Source organism: Syngnathoides biaculeatus, chromosome 8, assembly GCF_019802595.1.
Source record: "Syngnathoides biaculeatus isolate LvHL_M chromosome 8, ASM1980259v1, whole genome shotgun sequence".
NCBI lineage: Eukaryota > Metazoa > Chordata > Actinopteri > Syngnathiformes > Syngnathidae > Syngnathoides > Syngnathoides biaculeatus.
Genome location: NC_084647.1, coordinates 24,592,845 through 24,613,587, shown reverse-complemented (window position 1 = coordinate 24,613,587; position 20,743 = coordinate 24,592,845). Strand labels below are relative to the sequence as shown.

Here is a 20,743-nt window from a genome sequence, read left to right as displayed (position 1 = left end):
GACATGTTGTCTCCTCTCGGCGGGCGCCGCCTTCCTCTCACTTTATCCCTCCCTCTTTTCCCACAAAGCATTTTTAATTAATCGCATCCACTCACTCGCATTATTTATTTATTTTCAGTTGGCGTTTTTTCCCCTCCCTCCTGTGGACTCAAGGCCTTAATCCCATGCAATCGGCTTGCCTCGCACATAATGCCAAATGCGGAGAAGAGAAACAGAAAGATAGGAAGGGGGGACCAGTGAAATACGAGGCTCTTCCTTACTAGCTATATGTATGCCACAACGTATGTGTGTGTGTGTGTGTGTGTGTGTGTGTGTGTGTGTGTGCGCGCGTGGGTGCATGCAAGGGTTGAAACTTGGTGTAATTAAATGGCCGTAAACATTAAAGTCATGTGATTGCAATGACTAATTGAGTCGCTCTCAAAACACACACACACCGACATGATCAAACAAGACATGACTTCAATCTGCAACCACTTAATCGCATGACATTAGACATTACTCATAATGTCTATAAACAAAATGCTTGCTGGTAGAAAATAGACCATTTAATTTAAAAACAAAAACAGAAAGGTGGGAAAAAAAGTCAAATGCAGCCTTTTTTTTCTGCTTTCTCTCCACACGTCTTAGTTTGTGCCTGTGTGCTCGCTTCCTCTTTTCGCACCCTCCCACACAAAATTCTGCCCACCATCTCAGCCATGCTTTTGTGGGCTTGTAACAATAGTAGTGATGGGAATTCACTGAATGAGACTAAAAGTGGGTGATCAATATTATTTCTTAGTCATTTTTGGAGACATGTTCTGTTGTCTAACAAGACTAAAATTGAACTGTTTGGCCATGTGAACGTCTTTAAAGGGCCTTCCTATCTCGCCAGTGGATATGTCACAGGAACTGCAGAGGCTGCTCAATTGTTAGCGAATCTGGGAGACTAAAATATTGTTTGTGCTATCTTTCTCCGGGTAGATATCTGGGAAACATCTACTAAGGGCATGACATCCAATTCACCTCGCCGATGAAGGTTTTTATACATATTCTTTAGATAAATATATCACATATATTTGTGTACGTGTATGTATGCACGCCCGCCCGCTCCAGGCTCAGCTGGCGGAGCATGGACACTTGGGGACACTCCTCTAATGAGGAAAATCCTTTAACATCAATAAAACCCAAAATATTAAGGCAATCATTCACATATTTTAAGAGGTTGAAGCAGGATGAGTAGAGATGTCCAAGTCACAACTGATCACTTTTATGACATTAAGCAATGTCAAGCTTTTTCCCTATATAAGCACAAGGGAAAATGTTTTAACCTACATCAATTCCAATATATTACAGTGACCATTGTAATATTTTGAGAAGTTGAAGTACGGATGTTCACATACATTTTGGACATGATTGATGACATATCTTACTTTTTTTTTTTTAGTTGATAATCAACATTAATATTGAAAATTTATGTGGTAAATATTTATGAATATTTCACTTCAGCTGTCAGATAAATTATCTCAACAGCTGATAGATAATAAATAATTATATAGCGATCGATAAATATATAGATGAATAATAGATTATAGCAATTTAAAAAGCAGGAAAAACATCAAACGACATACAGTACTCACCCTGTGTCAAAATGGAACTTAAGTACAACACTTGAGTTCTTTGGCTATGAAAGGACCAATTTGAATGGTTTTGGGCTTGGACCATGCCACTAAAAAAAAAAAGAAAAAAGAAAGCATAGGCCAGAGTACTTTAAGCCATGATTAAATAATTGACTTTCACTAAAGTCTCCCACTTTTATGCAACTATGGAGCAAACACCATTCCACCCAAAGCTCACTGCTTTCCAGAGCGGAGAGGCTGGTGTTACCACAACAATGACAATTTATGCAGTCTGAAAAAAAGTAACATTTGTAGTTATGGATGAATACTTGCTCCCCTCAGCCTCTGATTTCCTAATAGTAAACCATCAAGACAGGACCGGTACTTTTAGTGGATAATCAATCGCTGATGCAGTTCAACAACAGCCACACACCGATGAGGGTAAGTAATGCTGTGCGTATGTGGATGCAGAGTCACCATGCTTTACGTGTCTCTGCTCCATTTTCTGCTTCTCAGGCTCAGGTGTCAAACGACATCCCTGGGTCTGCATTATTATTCACTTTTTTCTCCATAGTGAGCATATATAAGAGTCACCGAAAGGTGTCCAAAGAATTAAAAAGTCAAACTTGACCACGATACGGTTAGTTTCCATGAGACATTTCCACAACCACCAGAGACTTAGTCCCCATCAGGTCGCCAAGTAGTCTATAGGCCAGTGAGATAATGTTTAAGTTTGGAGGAAAAGGAGGAAGCATGAAAGCCTGAGAACACCACCCCAACTTAGAAATAGATGGCTGGCAGGATCATGTTGTGCACCTGTTTTAAGGAGGGATTGGATTGGTGTGCTTCACAAAATAGGTAGAATCATAAGAAAATAATATTATGTGAAAATACTGGAGCAAGGTCTTAAGATATCAACCAAGAAGGTAAATCTTGGGTGAAAATGGGCTTTCCACTCAGACAAGGACCATACAGCCAAAGTGATTACAAAGTGACTTAAGGATAAAGTCGATGCTTTGGAGTGGTCAATACTCATCAATGATGTCAGTCACACTCAAACTTTATGGTAAATCCAGAAAAGGGATGTGGAAAGAAGGAGGCATACAAAGGAGACATTCAAACATGTCTCAATTACCTCTGGGTTTCAGTCTGAATGCTGTATGGTACCACGCTGCCTCCCACAGGTTACACTTTGTACTACAAATGATATTTGGTATGGGGGTAGGAGAAATCTGATTGTTGGTGGGAATATGGTTGTATGCGAGTTATCTCGGATACACCAGACTCTAAGAGCAGTTAGAATACGTGCTATTTCAACATCAGTATGAATGTAACCCACTTTTGACAGTAATGTAATACAGTGAATAAATGGAACTTCTGCTGCTAGCACTCCATTTTGGCAATTCAAAAACAAAATTCTAAATCAATTACCTGTATTATGCTCAACTCCAGTTAAACTTTTCAAAGTTCATATTTTACAACAGCAGAAATAAAATGGCACAAGTGTGCGTTACATACCTCCGAGGACCTCCCTCTTCATATGGGGGGATGATGACCACTTTGACTGTCACCGAAGTCCGTAGAAGGTCAATCATCTGCTCGTGAGTTAGCGTCACCGCGGCGACCTTGCAAATCTCCACCAGGCGGCTGCCCTGCCTCAGTCCCGCCTGCCAGGCAAAGCCGTACTCCTCCACCTGCACCGCGACACAAACCACCACTCAGCAAATTAAACATAAGCCCATGTGTGGAATCTTAACAAGCCAACGAATCAGCTGATGGTACCTCGGCCACAGTGCCATCCAAACGCACGTGGAAGCCCAGTTGACCCAGTCCGTTTCTCCTAAGTGTCATATCCACCGTCTCACATCCCACAGTTAGTGACTGAAAACAAAAAGGTAAGTATGTCAAGACATATTAGGAAAAGAAGCAGAACATTTCGATTCAAGTAGAGTTTAAACAGATTGGAGCGGCTTGATCGGTATCGACCAATAACTAACATTTTATGGTGATTGGCTTTTATGTCATAATTTGCAAGAAATTCAGCATTGGAAAGCAAACGCAACCTCTGGAAAACACTCATCTACAGTGAGAAAGTTAGCGTAAGCATGTCATTAAAAATACTTGTGATAGTAATTTAATTGCAATAAAGTAATTTCATTACAGTAAGTTAGCACTCATTATTTCTGTCATGTTATGTTGATTTGACCTAAACTTATGTCAGTGGCCAATCATCAATGTTTTAACTTTTGTCAAAAATGAGAATACAGTGTGTCACACTAGAGCAGGGGTGCTCAATGCGTCGATCAGAATTGGTTTTGGTTGATCACGACGACGTGCCAGGAGAAGAAAAAAAAAAAAAAAAGTTTTTTTTTTTAACTTTGCGCGCATGTACAAACAATGACAGTAAAGGAAAACACGATGTCAGTGAGTCCCCCCTATGTTAAACCCTCGCTGAAGAAATCTTATCAAACATGAGTATGGATGCTGCAATAAAGAAGACAAAAAAAACGTATCGTTTTCATACAGAATGGGAGGCGGACAACTTTTTCACAATGTCATTTTCAAAGCGCGTTTGGCTCATCTGACAGTGTAGTGAAATGTGAAGCGGCATTTTCAAACTGTTTATGGAAAATACGACACTGATATTCCGCCGAAAAGCAAGCTGAGAATGAGAAAAGTAAACAAACTAAAATCCCAATTAGCCATTTTTTTAAGAACTTGATTGACCCCAAAAATCCTGATCATGTAAAGCCATGTAAAGTTTTTTTTATATAGTGACACTTCATATTTTCACACTACAGTAAGTCAATAGGTTCTAATCTAATCAGCCACAGGAACAGCATGTATTTGCTACTTCTGGGAAGATTAACTAGTTCAGTTTATTTTTCCCTCTATTTTTTCTTTTGGATTAGGGTTCCAGGAAATCTTCTTTTCTGGCCATTTAATTCATTAAATGTCACAGGGATTATTGTAATATGGAAATCTCATCGCGGTCCACATCCAGTTGCGCAATTTGAAAGCTATGAGATCACACGGAGTGCTATACATACATACAAACAAACACGCACACCCACATATATATGTTATGTTTATTAAATATACCGGAGGCTTTTTGCTATTTGCAATGCTGTGCAAAATTACTGGCCCCAATCACAAAGGGCAAGTCTCTTTTTTCCTTAATATGCAAAATCACTGTTTAAAAACAATATTTTAGGTTCTCTTGGGTTATTATTTTTCTGATGTTTACATTTGTTTGATGATTTTAAAGATTGATGTAGGGAAACGGCAAAAATAGAAGAATTTGAGGGGACAATACTATACTCTCTGGTAGAGGAATTGAGGAAGAGGTCATTCATTCACACACTACCCAAGGTGACGGCTTCATTAAAGAAAAATTGCATAAAAAAATTAACAATACATATTAGCTATAATAGGTATACACGCCAGGAATCAATTAACAAGAAAAAACAACATTTAACGTAACAATAAGTAAGTTAATACTGAAAAATAAATAGATGAAAATCTACATTGCATTTGCCCATCATTGAATTTCTAATCTGTTTTTATGGGTGCAGCGTTGACTGTTAACTTTTAATTAATTCATAGACAAATACATCCCGACACAACTCTTTTCAAGGAGACCAACTGGATGCCTGAATAAAAGTATCTGATGTCAGAAAAGAACCTTGAACAACATCTGAAAACCTGCAGGCCTCAGCCAAGGTCAGTGTTCATGACTGTACCATAAAAAAGACATTGGCAAAAAATGGCATCCATGGGAGAGTTCCCAGGTGAAAACTTCTGCTTTCAGCAAAGAACGCAAAGGCTTGTCCCACATTTTCCAAAAAACATCTTGACCATCCTCAAGACTGTTTGGGAGAAGCAGTCTGTGGACTGACGAGTCAAAAACTGTACGTGTTGGAAGATCTGCGGCCTGTTACATCTAGTGTTAAAAATGGCACAGCATTTAATAAAAACAACATTATCCCAACAGTGAAACATGGTGTTGGCAGTGCGATGGTCGGGGGCTGCTTCACTGCCTCAGGACCACCAAAACTCATCACCAATTATCGCAAATTCTTGATTTCAGTTATTGCTGCCAAGGGTTGCAAAACCTCTTAGTAGGTTCGGGGGCAATTACTTTTTTCCACAGAGGGTCAGAAAGGTCTTGATCTTTTTTGTGCCTTTATAAATCGAATTATCATTTGAAAACATTTTGTATTTCCATGGGTTTTCTCGGAGCGATATTGAAATTGGTTTGATGATTTGAAACCTTTTGTGTGTGTTTGATATGCAAAAAAATAAAATAAAATCAGTAGGTGGGACAAATGCTTTTTCATGGCAATGGAGGTATTTATCTCCAATACTTGCTTTTTACCTCATTGTTGAGCTATAACAAGTACTTTTTGTATCTACATGATTTTTCAGGACATCTGGGGTTAACAGTCATATTACACTAATTGTAGTTCCATTCAGGTTTACAGAAATATTCCTCACCTTCAACCTCTGCACCATTTCCCTGATATCTTGAGCGCAGCCCTCAGGCACCCGCATGGCAATGTGGTCGCCCCTGCCGTAGAAGATCTTCAAGGTCAAATGCTCAGGGGTCCAGCCAATCACATCGGCGCAGAAGCAGTTGAACACCACTTCTTTGGTGGAGCAGTCCATCAACAGGATGTATTCGGCAGAAAATCCCAAGGCGCAGGGAAGCTCGGCACCACCTCCACTAAAGTCCTGCGCGAGGACCCTCCAGGCGACAGCCCCGGCAGCCCCGAGCTCAGCAGCGTCCCGTGCTTTTGAGCGCTCCCGTTTTTTTGATGCCAGGGAGATAAGGTTGTTCAGTTTGCCGGTGGAGTCCATGGGGGTGTTACTGACGTAGTTCTCGGCCAGGTCGCGCAGGTATTCCTGCCTCGTCCGTGTCGCCATAGTGTGGAACTTCTCAGACTTGTGTGTCGCATTTTCTGCGTTGATGATTTTGGCCAGGAGGAAGTTCCGAAAAGTGTCAGCGTCTCGGAAAGTGACACTGCTCGGGATGGGTGGCCCAAAAGAAGGCACGTCCTTCATTCTTGTGACAGCAACACTGAGGTAAGCAGAAGGCGGAGAGGTTAATTTCTTAATACATGCCATTGAATATTTGCCTCCGTTATATTATAGAAATAATGTATTTACCTGTAGCATGTGTTTTCCGAACAGGGGTTGTGCACACGGACAATGACAAAAACGTGTTGGAAGTGTGAGCGAATATTCTGAGGGGTGAACGGCAACGCTCCTGGCTCCTGAAAGATGAGCGTGACAATGTCGTTCCCAATGTGCCTCTTTCTTAGAAGCTGAGGAGAAGACAGGACATTAGAAATTAATAACATGACCCAAAAATACAGAATATTTACATGACATACTTCAGAGTGAGGAAAAGACTCGGAGATACAACAGCTTTTTATGTAATTTGTTTTTCCGCTTTCTGTGTTGGCTATTTGTGTCTAGCTGTGTGTCAGTGTGTGTTTGTGTGCGTGTGTGAGACATGGCCTCTGCATCCACGCTGTGTCTGTGGCGGCGATGCTTGCCAAGCCCCTCTTCATCTGCTGATGGAAGTGTTAAAGTGGCAATTATGTAATGCAGCCTACTGTGTGGCTACAGATACACATAAGCAGGAGCATCTTTTATTCAATAACGCTGCTCTTTTTTTAGATTTTTACCACTACACCTTATCTGTATTTTTACATATGGGTTATGGATGATTATTCATTATCCAAGCCGCTTATCCTCACAAGGGTTGCGGGAAAGCTGGAGCCTATCCCAGTTATCTTCAGGCGAAAGGTAGACTACACCCTGAACTGGTCACTGGTCAGTCGTAGGACAGATATCGACAGCATCACTGAGCGGGAGTCGATCCCACGCTGCTCGCACCAAAGCCACAATCAGTGACTTGGATGATTATATCTGTATATTTTAATAACGACAATGTGGGGCTTTGTAAAGCGCTTTGGGCATTCTAACAGTGTAGATAAAGCACTATAAAAGTGCAGTACATCCATCCATCTTCTTAGCCGCTTATCCTCACAAGGGTCGCGGGGCATGGTGGAGCCTATCCCAGCTGTCAACGGTCAGGAGGCGGGGTACACCCTAAACTGGTTACCAGCCAATCACATGGCACATAGAGACAACCAGCCGCACTCACAATCACACCTAGGGGTAATTTAGAGTGTCCAATTGATGCTGCATGGTTTTTTTTGGGTGTGGGAGGAAACCGGAGTGCCCGGAGAAAACCCATGCAGACACAGGGAGAACATGCAAACTCTACACAGGCGGGTCCAGGATTGAACCTGGGACCTCAGAACTGTGAGGCCAACGCTTTCCAGCTGAGCCACTGTGCCACCATCCATTAATCATTTAAATAAAATTTCCTTTCATTTTCACAATCTAAAATGTGTTTTATTTAATATTTTTATTTGAAGAAAATCAGTTGAAAACTCTCCAAATATGTATTTCTTCTCGCCACTGTTTCAAATGGGGCAGCACGGTGACGCTTCTGTAGAGCGCTGGCGTCACAGTTCTGAGGGCTTGGGTTCAATTCTGGCGCCCCCTGTGTGGAGTTTGCATGTTCTCCCTGTGCTTGCGTGGGTTTTCTCCGGGCACTACCGTTTCCTCCCTCATCCCAAAAATATCCATTCATTGGAGACTCTAAATTGCCCCCAAGTGAGATTGCGAGTGTGACTATTGTCCAGCACTCCTGCAACCCTTGTGAGGATAAGCGGCTAAGAAAATGGATGCATGGGATGTTTCAAGTGGAGTCACTGATGGTGTAGTGGTACACACATGCATGACTTTAGTATGGGCAACATGGACACCGGCTCATTGGTGGTGTTATGTGCCTTAAACCTGATAATTAACCAGTTCGGGGTGTATCAATCTTTCCCCCAAAATTAGCTGGGATTAGGATCCAGCAATCCCATGACCCTTGTGAGGAAGAAAGGCTTGGAAAATTTAATGGAATGTTTCAATGGATCTCTTCAACACTCTTCAGCCACTGTTGCTCATTGTAACGTCATACTCTGCTACCTAGAGGTCTGACTGAGAAATGTGATTGTGCTACTGCACTGTGAAGCCTCTGAGTGGAGATCTTGTGCCATTTATTCAAGTGGATGATCTGCTGTTGAAAATGAAAAGAAGCAATGAAAGTGCCCTCCTAGTTTTAAACTAGTAGGCATATTCAATCTCTTTATAACTAACTAAACACATACAATAAGTACATTCTAATTGTTTTTGATAAGAAGTATTAAAAAATGGATGGATAGACATTGTGGTTAATTATTTACTGTTAAATGCAAACTCTGTTTATTAATACACCAAGACCCCATGACTAACTATAATAATAGACATATTTCAAATGCAAAATCTTATCAGCTATAAATAATAATAATACAAAACAAACATGTTTAAAGTGAATGCAGGGGAAGTAATAAAGTAACAGTCCACAATTGTGTCATTTGGGAAGATATTAAGGAGGGAAACAAACCCCTTCATTTAGTTGTTCAGGCCTGATAAGCTATCAAAATCTATTTTTACACCAAATGGAATCGTTAAAAAATAATATTTGTAGAAGAAAGTTTTGGCTGGATCAAGTTCAAAAAGTTAAAGAATGAAGGATGGGAGCTTGTAACCTATACAGTCCTGCTCAGCATTATTGCCATCCATCAAGTTTAAGTATTCTCCTGCAGAAAAGGAGTAAAGTGACGAAGTGAACCAACATTTTTCTATAGACCACTTGCATTTGATACAAAAGAGAGTATTTTAAGGAAAGCTAAAACTTTTTTTTTTGCAATGCACACAAACTATGCTTACAGACGGCGCAATGAAGCCTTTAGAGAAAAGAACACCCTGCCAAAAAACAAAAATGGTGGAGGATCAGCAATGCTGTAGGGGCTGTTTTGTTATATTTGGTACGAGAAGCCTTGACTGTTTCACAGGTATCATTAAATAACTATTGAGTGAAATGTCTTAGCCAGTGTAAGAAAACTTAAGGCCTCTTTACTCTTTATAACCACGTGTGCGGCGACCGCGTTGACATCACTGCGGCTCTCCCGGGTGTAATTTGCCATCTTGTCCAGCGCAACCCACGTGTGCAGTTTTGAAAATGTGTTGTAGTTCTTCTCCAAGTCAGAAATGTCACTACTGCTGGTATTGGCTAGTACGTCACCGGGTGGAGTTTCCTCAGCACATTTTGGTCATTATAGTTTGCCATTTTTACTTTCTTTTCTGTTACAAGGAACAAAACAAGAATGCCGACCGTGGAAGAATGTCTGCTTCAATAAATGCTTTTAAAAAAAACACACATTTTTTTTTATTCTTTGAAATTAAAATACCTAAACTGAAAATATTCGTTATTATTTTGAACCTCCAATTAAAATATCATGATATAGTTGGCATATTTTTATTTATTTTTTGAAGATATTAAACAGGTTATCCAAAATAATGGTGAGCGGGACTGTAATAAAAACAATGAAAACTGCTAATTAAATAAGGGTATGGGCAGTTGCAAAGGAAATTGATGGATGGACATTTTATCTTGACAAAGAAACACTATAAACTATTACCTGCTGTGGGTTGTTGGGCATGTATGGCAGCATGGTGGATATGTGGAACATGACTTCATAGCCCTGGTAAGCAGTATACAGGGAGTGGGTGCCGGTAGAATCAGCTGCAGTTAACAAGGAAACAGTGTCAATTGTTGTTTGTTTGTTCAAATGATTCCATGAAGGTAATTTTATAAACGTCACTGCAAGGATGCTGCCTACAAAGTGTGTGTACACTTGTGTTTTATCACCTATACTGGTATTTCTTCCAGGTACTCACTCATTGTGTTTTATCACCTATACTGGTATTTCTTCCAGGTACTCACTCATTGTGTCAAGCTGTGCAGCATATTTGCTGAAACCTTTAAGGAGCACCTGCTCGCCCAACAGCTCCAGAAAAGCCGAGAAGGCGGGCGACGCCTCCTCATTGTTGTACATCTCCTCCTCGGTGCTCTGGCCCGCACGGCACAGCAGAACACCCACTTTGTGTTTCTGACTTAACTACGAAGGGACACGTGGATCATGTAAATGCTCAAGAAGCAAACAAATGGAAGGCATAAAATTAATACAGTGGTGCCTTGAGATATGAGTTTAATTTACTCTATGACCACGCTCATATCTAAAATCATCTCTTCCCATTGCAATGTTATCTGTTCCAGTCTTTCCGCCAAAACAATAACAAAAAATGTTTTTGAATAACGAGTAATAGGACTCCATACTATCGCACACTGTAAAAACCGTAATTAAGATTCAATAGAATTAAAAGGAATCCATTAGTTTTTGTCATACTGCAACACTTGAATGGGCATTGTGCTGCTCCTTCTGGTGTGCCCAACCTGGTCATGTGGGGGCAGTACAAGACAGACAGGTGGATCTACTGTTTATTGGAAAGTTTAACTCCACTCAGCTCACCAGTACGGAACTCATATTAGTTGTTTTATGGAAAAGCTAAATAATATGTCAGAGTAGGATTATAATTGTATGTCTGTGTTGTTGCGTCATTTGACTTCAATCCGTTCTTAAAGGGTTGCAGCCCAGCAACATGTATTTAGCATTAAGATAGCTGAATTAAAGGCAAGCTATGTGTTTGTCTTGAATACACAGGGTATAATTCTCCGTTTTACATTTCATTTGATATAAAAACTTCAACAGGGAGTGAAAATACAGACCTAGAATAATTCTTGACTTATTGTATCTGCCTCACTGTTTCTTGTTGTCAAGCAAGTTGGGACGCTGTCCTCAATTCTTAAGTCTACACTCACAAATCAAAGTTAAAAAATGAATAAAAAAGTAATTTAATTAATTTTAAAAAGTCAAACATTCCTCAAAAATACTTGAGTCACTCGTCTTACGCACCGCTATATTTATGTACATTGACAATTCTGTTCAGATCCTTGACGGTTTATTCTTGTCACGAAAGGAGCAGTTGTTTAAAAATATCCATTTGCAATTCATCTTCTGGTTAATAAAATGCGAGATAAAATGGCTAAACATTAATACTTTCGGTATATTGTCCACTCTAACATAAACACACCATACCCTCAGGCTTGCAGTTAAGCCCAATACTGTACTTTGCACTTGAGTAAATGGATTTAGACAAAGTAACTAAGAACACCAATTGTCTCCTTTTTGTTTGATATAAAGTCTGTGCGCTTCAAATTTATCAACAGTTGCCACATTGATAGTATTTTTGGGTACACTAACCCCTTGTTCATCCAGTTTAAGAAGCTGCTCCGTGACTTTAGGAGTGCCAACCGCAAGTCTCAAGCATGAGACGCTGAGTTCAGGGACCACCTGCTCCAGGACCTCCTTGAGAGGAAGGCCACGCATCGTGCCATGCCGTCCCGTCGATGCCACCCCATCCTCCAAGATGGACCCCCGCAGTGTCACCAGCTGTGTACATAAGAAAGGAAATTACTTTGCATACTTTTAGATTTTTCTTACCACATTTCAGTGATAGGGGAAAAATTCAATTTTTACATTCACCTGTTGACTGATGAAGTAGAAACACCCTCTTAGCCATACAACAAGATGTTATGAGTTATGTGCTTGGGAAACATAAACTTGGAAAAACATCAATTAATCAATTAATTAAAAAAAAGTATTATTTAAGGTCCTATTTGGTGGTGTTGAAGTAACATTTTAAACATGTACAGCCCCCTCCAAAAATATTTTTTTGAAGGGTATGGTGAAGTAATTTGGGTTTCAGATCAAAAGATGAACATGAGAAGAAATCAGAATTCCAGCTTTTATTTCATGGTATTTAGATCTACATGTGTTAAACAACTTAGTTTTGGGTCACCAAAAGTCCTGGAACAGACATTATTAAAGTGAATAACAAATTTTTGGTGGCATTACAGTTCTAATAATTGCACCAAGCCTGCTACGCACTGACTTCACCAGACTGTTGCATTCTTAATTTAAAATGCTTTTACAGCCTTTCAATTCTTTTTTTTTTTTTTTTTTGCTGTACATGGAGATGTTATGGAATTGGGATTGCCCTATCGATCCCCTGCTTGTTATATGTAGCGAACACAGCACAAGGAGCTAAAGGATGATTAGTAGCCTGAAAACTTTAAGTGGATCCATCGGATGATGGATGGCCTGACAACTGCTCATAACCCTGCGGGCCTGAATCAACATTTTTCCTATTGGTCTCTCTCACTCAGGCACGCACGCACGCACACACATGCACACGCACACACACACACACACACACACACACACACGCATTAAGCATGAGTACGGAGGGCTTTTTTTTTTAAATATAAGATCCAGCTGTATTGTGAATTAATATTCCACTCAGTTGTGGGCTGCTCCGCCACAAGGGAAATTGACCTCCTTAGACACATTAAGGCTATAAAATTCCTGAGATAGATTTCAGTTGAGGGTGGAGTTGATGCTGCTGAACACATGCAAACCCAAACACATGCTCTTGAAATATGTACCGCGGGCCCGCTCACATGAGGCTCTGGAATTTAGCTCGGAGTGCTGAATGCATATGAACATTGCAAGGTGGGAGTGAGCAAGGGTGAAAAGAGGAAGTCTGCCCACCTTGCTGCGTCAGCACTGCTGCACCATGAATTTAATGGAGGACTAAAAGTGTATGGATGTCTGAGAGCAGCTGCACCTCAAGTCGAAAAGAATAAGTCTGCAATCTATCTTTCTTTGTGTGCGCGTGCGCGCGTGCGTGCGTCAGTGTGGGAACAGCAGGCCTTGCAGCCACTGGAGCTCTGTGTACTTAGACAGCGAAGCGCCTCAATTGTTGTACGGGAGCTAAGGTGATGAGCCCAGGCAGCCATGTAATCCAGCTAAAAACAACAGCGGCTACACGGACAACACTGATTTCGGGATGACTGTGACACAGTCAGACAGGTTGCTTAGAAAACTGACACAGCAAAAGAACATTATGATTACAAAATACATAACAGGGTGATCCGTTCATCATGTGCCTCATTTGCAATATAGTTTGCTGTTTTTTTTATGTTTTCATTGTAACTGTATGCTTGCATTTCTCAATAGATTACAAGACTGTGAAATGTTAAATAGGTGATAATCAGAATGTGAATGATTATGTCTAGCTATGCCCTGCAATTGACTGGCAACCAGTCCAGTGTGTATCTCGCCTTTCATCCCAAAGTCAGCTGGGAATAGCTTCCAGTTCACTCATTACCCTATATAACATTATCAAACAAATTGACTTAGTGAAAGACAACACAAGTAACACAAAATGCAGTTTAGATTTTTATTAAGGGAGAAGTCCAAACCTAGGTGGACCTGTGCAGTAAAGTGATTCACCCACCTCCAAGTTAAAATATAACTATGGTTTATTATAGCTGAGTTCAATTTCTTTAGCCACACCCAGGTCAGATACTACCACACCTGTTCTCAATGAAGAAAACTTTTAAATGGGACATGCCTGACAAAGTGAAGGAGAGCAAAAGCTCTTAAAAAGCTGGACATCATCCCCAGATCTAAGTAAATTCAGGAACAAATAAAGAAAGGGATTGAGAGCTATCAGATCAGAAAAGGTTATAAAGCCATTTTTAAAGCTTTGGGACTCCAGTAAACTATATTGAGAACCATTATTCACAAATGGCAAAAACATAGAAGAGTGGTGAACCTTCCCACGAATGGTCAGCCAACCAAAATTACCCCACTAGTGCAACGATAACTCATGCAAGAGGTCAAAAAAGACCTCGCGACAACATCCAAAGAACTGCAGGGCTCATTTGCCTCAGTTAAGGTCGGTGTTCATGACTCAACCATAAGAAAGAGACCCAAAAAAATGGCCTGCATTGCAGAGTTCCAAGATGAAAAACGACTGCTGGGGAAAAAGAACATTACGGCTTGTATCAATTTTGCCAGAAGACATCTTGATGTTACCCAAGACGTTCGGGAAAATAAGACTAGTTGAAAAGTGTGTGTCTTATTACATCTGGCAGAGAGTGACTCCATCCATCCATCCATCCATCCATCCATCTTCTATGTCTTTTCCAGGTCAGGTCGTGGGGTTAGTAGCCTTAGCAGGGATACCCAGATTTCCCTTTCCCCAGCCACTCCCTCCAGCTCCTTTGGAGGGCTCACGAGCCCTTCCCAGGCCAGCTGAAAGACATAGTCTCTCCAGCGTGTGCTGGGTCATCTCTGGGGTCTCTTTCCGGTGGGATGTACACGGAACACCTCACCAGAGAGGGGTCTGGGTGGCATTCGGATCAGATGGCCCAGCCACCTCATCTGGCTCCTCTCAATGTGGAGGAGCAGTAGCTCGACACTGAGCCCCTCCTGGATGACCGAGCTTCTAACCCTAACTCTGAGAGAGAGCCCGGACACACTGCCAGAGGAAACTCCTTTCAGACGCATGTATCTTTTGTTTGTTGACCTTGTTTTTTTGGTCACGGCCCACAGCTCATGACCATAGGTGAGGGTAGGAACACAGATCAATTGGTAAATTGAGAGCTTTGCCTTTTGACTTAGCTCCCTCTTTTCCACAACGGACCAACTCCAAAGTGACACCACATTTCAGAAAAAGAACTTCATACCAACAGTAAAATATGGTGGTGGCAGAGTGATGGTCTGAAGCTGTTTTGCTACTTCAGGACCTGGAAGACTTGCTGTGATAAATGGAACTACAAATTCTGTTGTCAACCCAAAAATCGTGAAGGAGAATGTCCGGCCTTCTGTTTGTGACCTCAAGCTGAAAAAAAGTTGGGTTCTGCAGCAGGAAGAAACAAACAAACTGGAAAGTCCACTTCTAAGTGGCTGAAGAAAAACGAAATAAAGACTCTGAGGTGGCCTAGTCAAAGTCCTGACCTCAATCCTATTGAAATGTTGTGGGAAGACTTTATAAAGGAGATTAATGCTTGAAAACCATCTAATGTGACTAAATTAAAATAATTCAAAGACGTAAAGGGCCAAAGTTTCTCCTCCGCATTGTGAAAATCTCCTTACCTCGCTAACTGTAAGAAATGATCGCTAACTCTATGAAATTATTGCAAACACTTGATTGCAGTTGTTGTTGCAAAGGATGGTTCAACCAATTATTAGTTTGGGAGGTCATCACCTTTTCCACACAGGTTAGTTGGTTTTTTTTCGCTCTTAAGAAAAACCTTATTTTTGAAAACATTTGTCGACTTGTGTTGTCTTTTGATGATGAGAAATATGTAAGTGCCACAACCCAAAAAAAAAAAAAAATTCTGGATGAGGGTAACAACTTTTTAAACGCAAGTGTTCAACATTTCAAAGTTACAAATTGCATGTAATTAACTAATTTAGGAATCTTTGAAAGAATACATGTTCATGTGGCACAAGAATATACACTCAGTTAAACCCATACTGTTTTTTATTTGATTGGTTATATTGGTTCAACAAATAATTACTGCGTTAGTGTAAGACATGTTTCAACTCACATGCTGTAAAAATTCAGATTACGTCGCTGTCCTGAAAATGGAACTTTGTTGTAAACTGAAGAACAGAAAAGCGAGAATGCACATACCTCGCTGGTTCTCACGATCAGGCGGTACTGATACTGGTCCTTCAGATCTTTGGTGTCGTCTAGTTTCTCGCGACGGATGCTTACGGCCACGGGACCCAGCTTTTCATCGGTACCAAAGTAATTAGCATGTTCTGGTGGAGAACAAAGAGGTTTGGCATATTAACATAATGATAAGACAACAACACAATTGAGAATAACTCTGAGGAAGAACACAGAACAATATATAAACTTGTTGATGAAAGTCGAACTTTACTAATACCTTCTCCATCTGCTTATATTTTATCATGTCGATTCATGCACAAACCATGGAAAATGGTCACAATAATAATGTTAAGAAATGTGAAAAAATGATCTGGATTTGGACCAAAATACAGTGTTCCCCGGGACTCACGAAAATCCACAAATAATGGATGCAGTATGAATACACACTGGTTACAATGCCAGCATGTGTTTTAGCATGTATGTTTGTATGCAACCATATGAGGACACTCACAAGACAGGGAGGAACAAATTGCATTTCACATCTGGAGGCAGAAGAAGCTTACATTGCCTTACACGCTCCCTGTGTAGGCAGGTCATTACTCACGTTGTTGTAGACGCTCATGGTGTCACACTGAAACTACACTTATCACACCACAGGAAACAGAATAGCATAACTAACAAATAATAAAACCGATGTGAAATGTAAAACTTCCTCACTGCCTTGTGAGCAACAACTTTGAGACCAAAATTCGCGAATATGCAGGGCCGCAAAGGCTGAACCACAAATGGGCTAGGGCTCACTGTGCACGGTGTTCCCCCAAAGTAGGAGCCCATTTGAAATATGAATATCTGAGCAACTCTAAGTCAGCTTTTTAGCCCCAACGATATACATTTTAAGCAGCCAGCCTCTATCGATCTACGAAGGGGGAGGGGGAACAGTGGAGCACCCAGGGAGAACATGCAAACTTCACACAGGCAGGAACGGGATTTGAACCCTGGTCCTAAGAACTGTGAGGCAAATGTGCTCACCAGTCGTTCCTCTTAGCGCACATTACCAATGATCTTAATTACTTTGTATACATCTCATTTTGTCATTTGAGATAATTTGAAAGAGAATTGTTTATTATTCCTAATTCTTTTGGGAACAGATATTTCAAAATAAACCGTGGAGCAAACGTAGACAATGTAACAATATTCAGTGGCATCTCTGAAAAATGACTAATATTACTACAGAAGGAGTGACTTACAGTAGTTGAGTTAAACAGTCATTTCTCTGCATGACATTATTAGACTGCTGCCCAGTGGCCAAGTCACACACGCCAAATAGAGGAATGAATTAATCATGATGTACAAACTGTTTATCGACATTCTGTTTAATTACGTGATTACTGTTTTGTTAAATTTATGAATGAATGAGTTGTGATTCTAACTCACTCATGGGAAAGAAAAAATCCAGAATCAGAATTTTCCCATTTGAATCAAAACGAATTCAGCACTTACTTTTTTCTTTGCAAGCACTGCAATGTTGCCACTTCACATTTTTACAACCATTGCTATTTTGACTCAGTATGCCTCGCTTCTGCCCATGTATATACATTGCGGCTTCCTCAAGATCTCCATAAAGTTTGTGTGTGTGTGTGTGTGTGTGTGCGTGTGTGTGTGTGTGTGTGTGTGTGTTGGGGGGGTTTGAAGCACTCCATGGAAAGAGGTGATGGTGGCAGACTGAATGGGAGAAAGTTGATCCCACACAGCATGAAAGATGACAAGAGAGGCTTGGTAGCCAGCAGGTTAGCTGCAGAGGGAGCAGCCCGGTCTGGTCCATGAGGATTTATGGCACAGACAAGTTGAAAACAGACCCTGTATTCGAACTGTGGCCAAGGTGTTGTGACGGATCCTGGTAAAAATAAGCAATTCTAAGATACAAAGAAAAACTTTTCTGTAGGGTAATGCGACAGCTATTCACCCTACAATCACATTTGAAAATGTACGCTACTCTCTTACAAGTTCAATAGATCATTACAGATTGGAATTTTCATTAGTTGGGCTATTATTTCAGAATGCAAATAGCAAATGGAGTTTTAGGGATGAGTCGGAGCACTACATTTTATAAAGGACCATAATAAGTAAGTTTCTTTCGGCTTGTCCCTTTCGGGGTCGCCACAGCGTGTCATCTCAGATGAACGCATATATATGTTTGGCACAATTTTTACCCCGGATGCCTTTCCTGACGCAACCCTTCTCAGGGAGTGGAGGCCCGCAGTGGGATACGAACCCACAACCCTTGGTTTACCAAACCAGTGCTCTAACCACTGAGCTGAGTATTGATATTGAGTATTATTTTCATTTTTGAAATAAATTCAAAATATTTTGGGGAGGGTGAAGAGCTGGAACAGATGAAAGTTACTATTTCAATTTATTTCAATGGCCATGGTGTAAAAGTGTTTTTAGTTACAGGAGTGGTCACTAAAATTTCATTGTTTCGCAAGACACCAATGAAAATAACTGCAATATTAAGATGACAATTTGCCACATTTACTGACAGATTTCTCACAATTAATAGAAGATGGACTACAAATATGAATAATAGTCCAGGAAAAGGATAACGTCCTGCCACAGGAGACCCATAAACATACTGCAACTTGTTCAGAGTTATCCACACACTTCACAGAGCATCCTGAGCATCCTACTCTGAAGCTTGCAAACTAAGCCATGCTAATCCCGACACCGCAGGGGAAGTGGGAGTTGAAAGAGCAATTCCGGAGACGGTCAGGTAGGAATCATGCTTGACAAGTGTTCCTCCACAACAACTGACTAGCAGACAACTAGGAAGAAGAACTCATTCCATGCGAGTCAAGTCTTATTTGCTTTCCACATCATCTCTTGTGGGGAAAATGTCAAATTTTTGACGGGCATTTGTGACATGCATGCAGGCCGTGCAGGCATAACGCAGGACAGCCGAGTCAGAGGAGGAACATATTTGTGGAACGATAACCTTTAAGGGGTTGCATGGCCTCAGGGGGGACTGTCTTGCTAAATGCGTGGATACACACATGCTCACTGGCACATATGTGCTCACAACAGCATCTGCCACTAATTAGGATGCTGCCAGATGATATTTGCCATGGGGATGTTTCACAAACCGCACAGCGTCTTATGAGGTGATAATGAGAAATGTCCACGTGCATACACCTACAGCATCTCTGGACTTAGTCTTAGTTGGTGTATCAAACAATTTGAGATCGTTCTGCAGTCGAATAAATAATTCCCATCTCCAATTCAATTCTCAATTCCGATCAAATTCCATTTTTCATGTTAAACATTTGTGTTCAATGTTAGATTTTCTACTATCCCTTCTTTCAGTGTGAGGAATGACATTCAGTAACAATAAAAAGGCCTTTTGTGAGTTAGAATGTGCTCAAACACATTTAAACGAGTGTGCACTGTACAATTGACCCCTCCGTAGAAATTACGTCATCCGCGTCGCTGACCAATCAGAGGCCAGAGATCTGCATAAACCACGGCCCTTTTGCACTCACCGTTCCCTCAGACAACGTTGCATGGTCCAATATAGCTTTTGTTAGCGTTTTATCGCGTATTTGGGTTCTTTAACAATAGATATGGTTAAGAGGTGTTGCCACGGACTTTGTAATAGTGACGACAGGTATCCTGAAAGGCTAGTTGGTGTTCTATTCGTACCCTTTCCAAAACCGAAGACCCAGTTCAAAAAATGTCTTCGATGGATCAAACTTTGTGGAAGACCGCATCATCAACTAAATCCATCTAAAATCAACCGGAACAGAAGACAGAGTACGAAAAATGTCTTCGATGGATCAAACTTTGCGGAAGACCGCATGATCAACTGAATCCATCAACCGGAACAGATATGTTTGCACAAAGGTATGCCCTATATTTGATTTTCAATACATGTCTAATATAAATTAATTAGCAGTTCTTCGCTTGCATAACATAGCTACGTGTGAATGATTGAAACACTTGATCTGTGTTGAGCAATATTTTGCGATGATCTGACTGCACAAACGTGTCTCTGTTCGGCGCTCCCGAGCTAAGCTAAACTGGACTTTGTTTGCACGAAGGTCAGTCCTATATTTGATTTTCAATACATGTCTCATATAAATGAATTAGCAGTTCTTCGCTTGCATAACATAGCTACGTGTGAATGATTGACACACTTGATCTGTATTGAGCGATATTTTGCGATGATCTGACTGCACAAACGTGTCTCTGTTGGCGGCTCCCGAGCTAAGCTAAACCGGACTAGCGAGTCCTAAAAGCCTTTGACGTGCACCGAGAAACCAAGACTGAAGGAAGGATGTTTGAGGACACTATAGTGATTGTCGTACTCGGTCGGGACTTATGTAGGTTCGGCACTAATTCAAGAATAATTATTGAGGGGAGCGCGTGACGTTATACAAAGAAAACAAGAGAAACAACTCGTAAATCAAGCCTCGCCTTCTTCTTTTCCTTCATACAGCGGTTCACAAACGGCTATACAGATACACATACAGATTCTGCACACAAGAGTAATAGGTAACACGAAAATAGGAAACTGTCAATGACGAATTCGTCTTTGGGTTATAATATAT

The 20,743-nt window shown here is 40.8% G+C and overlaps 1 protein-coding gene across 3 annotated transcripts in view; it reads right to left on the bottom strand.

Annotated features, from left to right (window-relative positions):
* The window catches only part of sipa1l3 (signal-induced proliferation-associated 1 like 3), an 88,385-nt gene that overhangs the window by 18,075 nt on the left and 49,567 nt on the right, over positions 1-20,743 (bottom strand). For all 3 annotated transcript variants that reach the window (XM_061826895.1, XM_061826896.1, XM_061826897.1), the window contains exons 4-11: positions 16,158-16,288; positions 11,870-12,058; positions 10,492-10,666; positions 10,187-10,290; positions 6,765-6,922; positions 6,093-6,675; positions 3,378-3,476; positions 3,114-3,289 (exon numbers count right to left, since the gene is read on the bottom strand). In XM_061826895.1, coding sequence (XP_061682879.1) covers positions 3,114-3,289; positions 3,378-3,476; positions 6,093-6,675; positions 6,765-6,922; positions 10,187-10,290; positions 10,492-10,666; positions 11,870-12,058; positions 16,158-16,288 — 1,615 coding nt within the window. The remainder of the gene's footprint in view (positions 1-3,113; positions 3,290-3,377; positions 3,477-6,092; positions 6,676-6,764; positions 6,923-10,186; positions 10,291-10,491; positions 10,667-11,869; positions 12,059-16,157; positions 16,289-20,743) is intronic.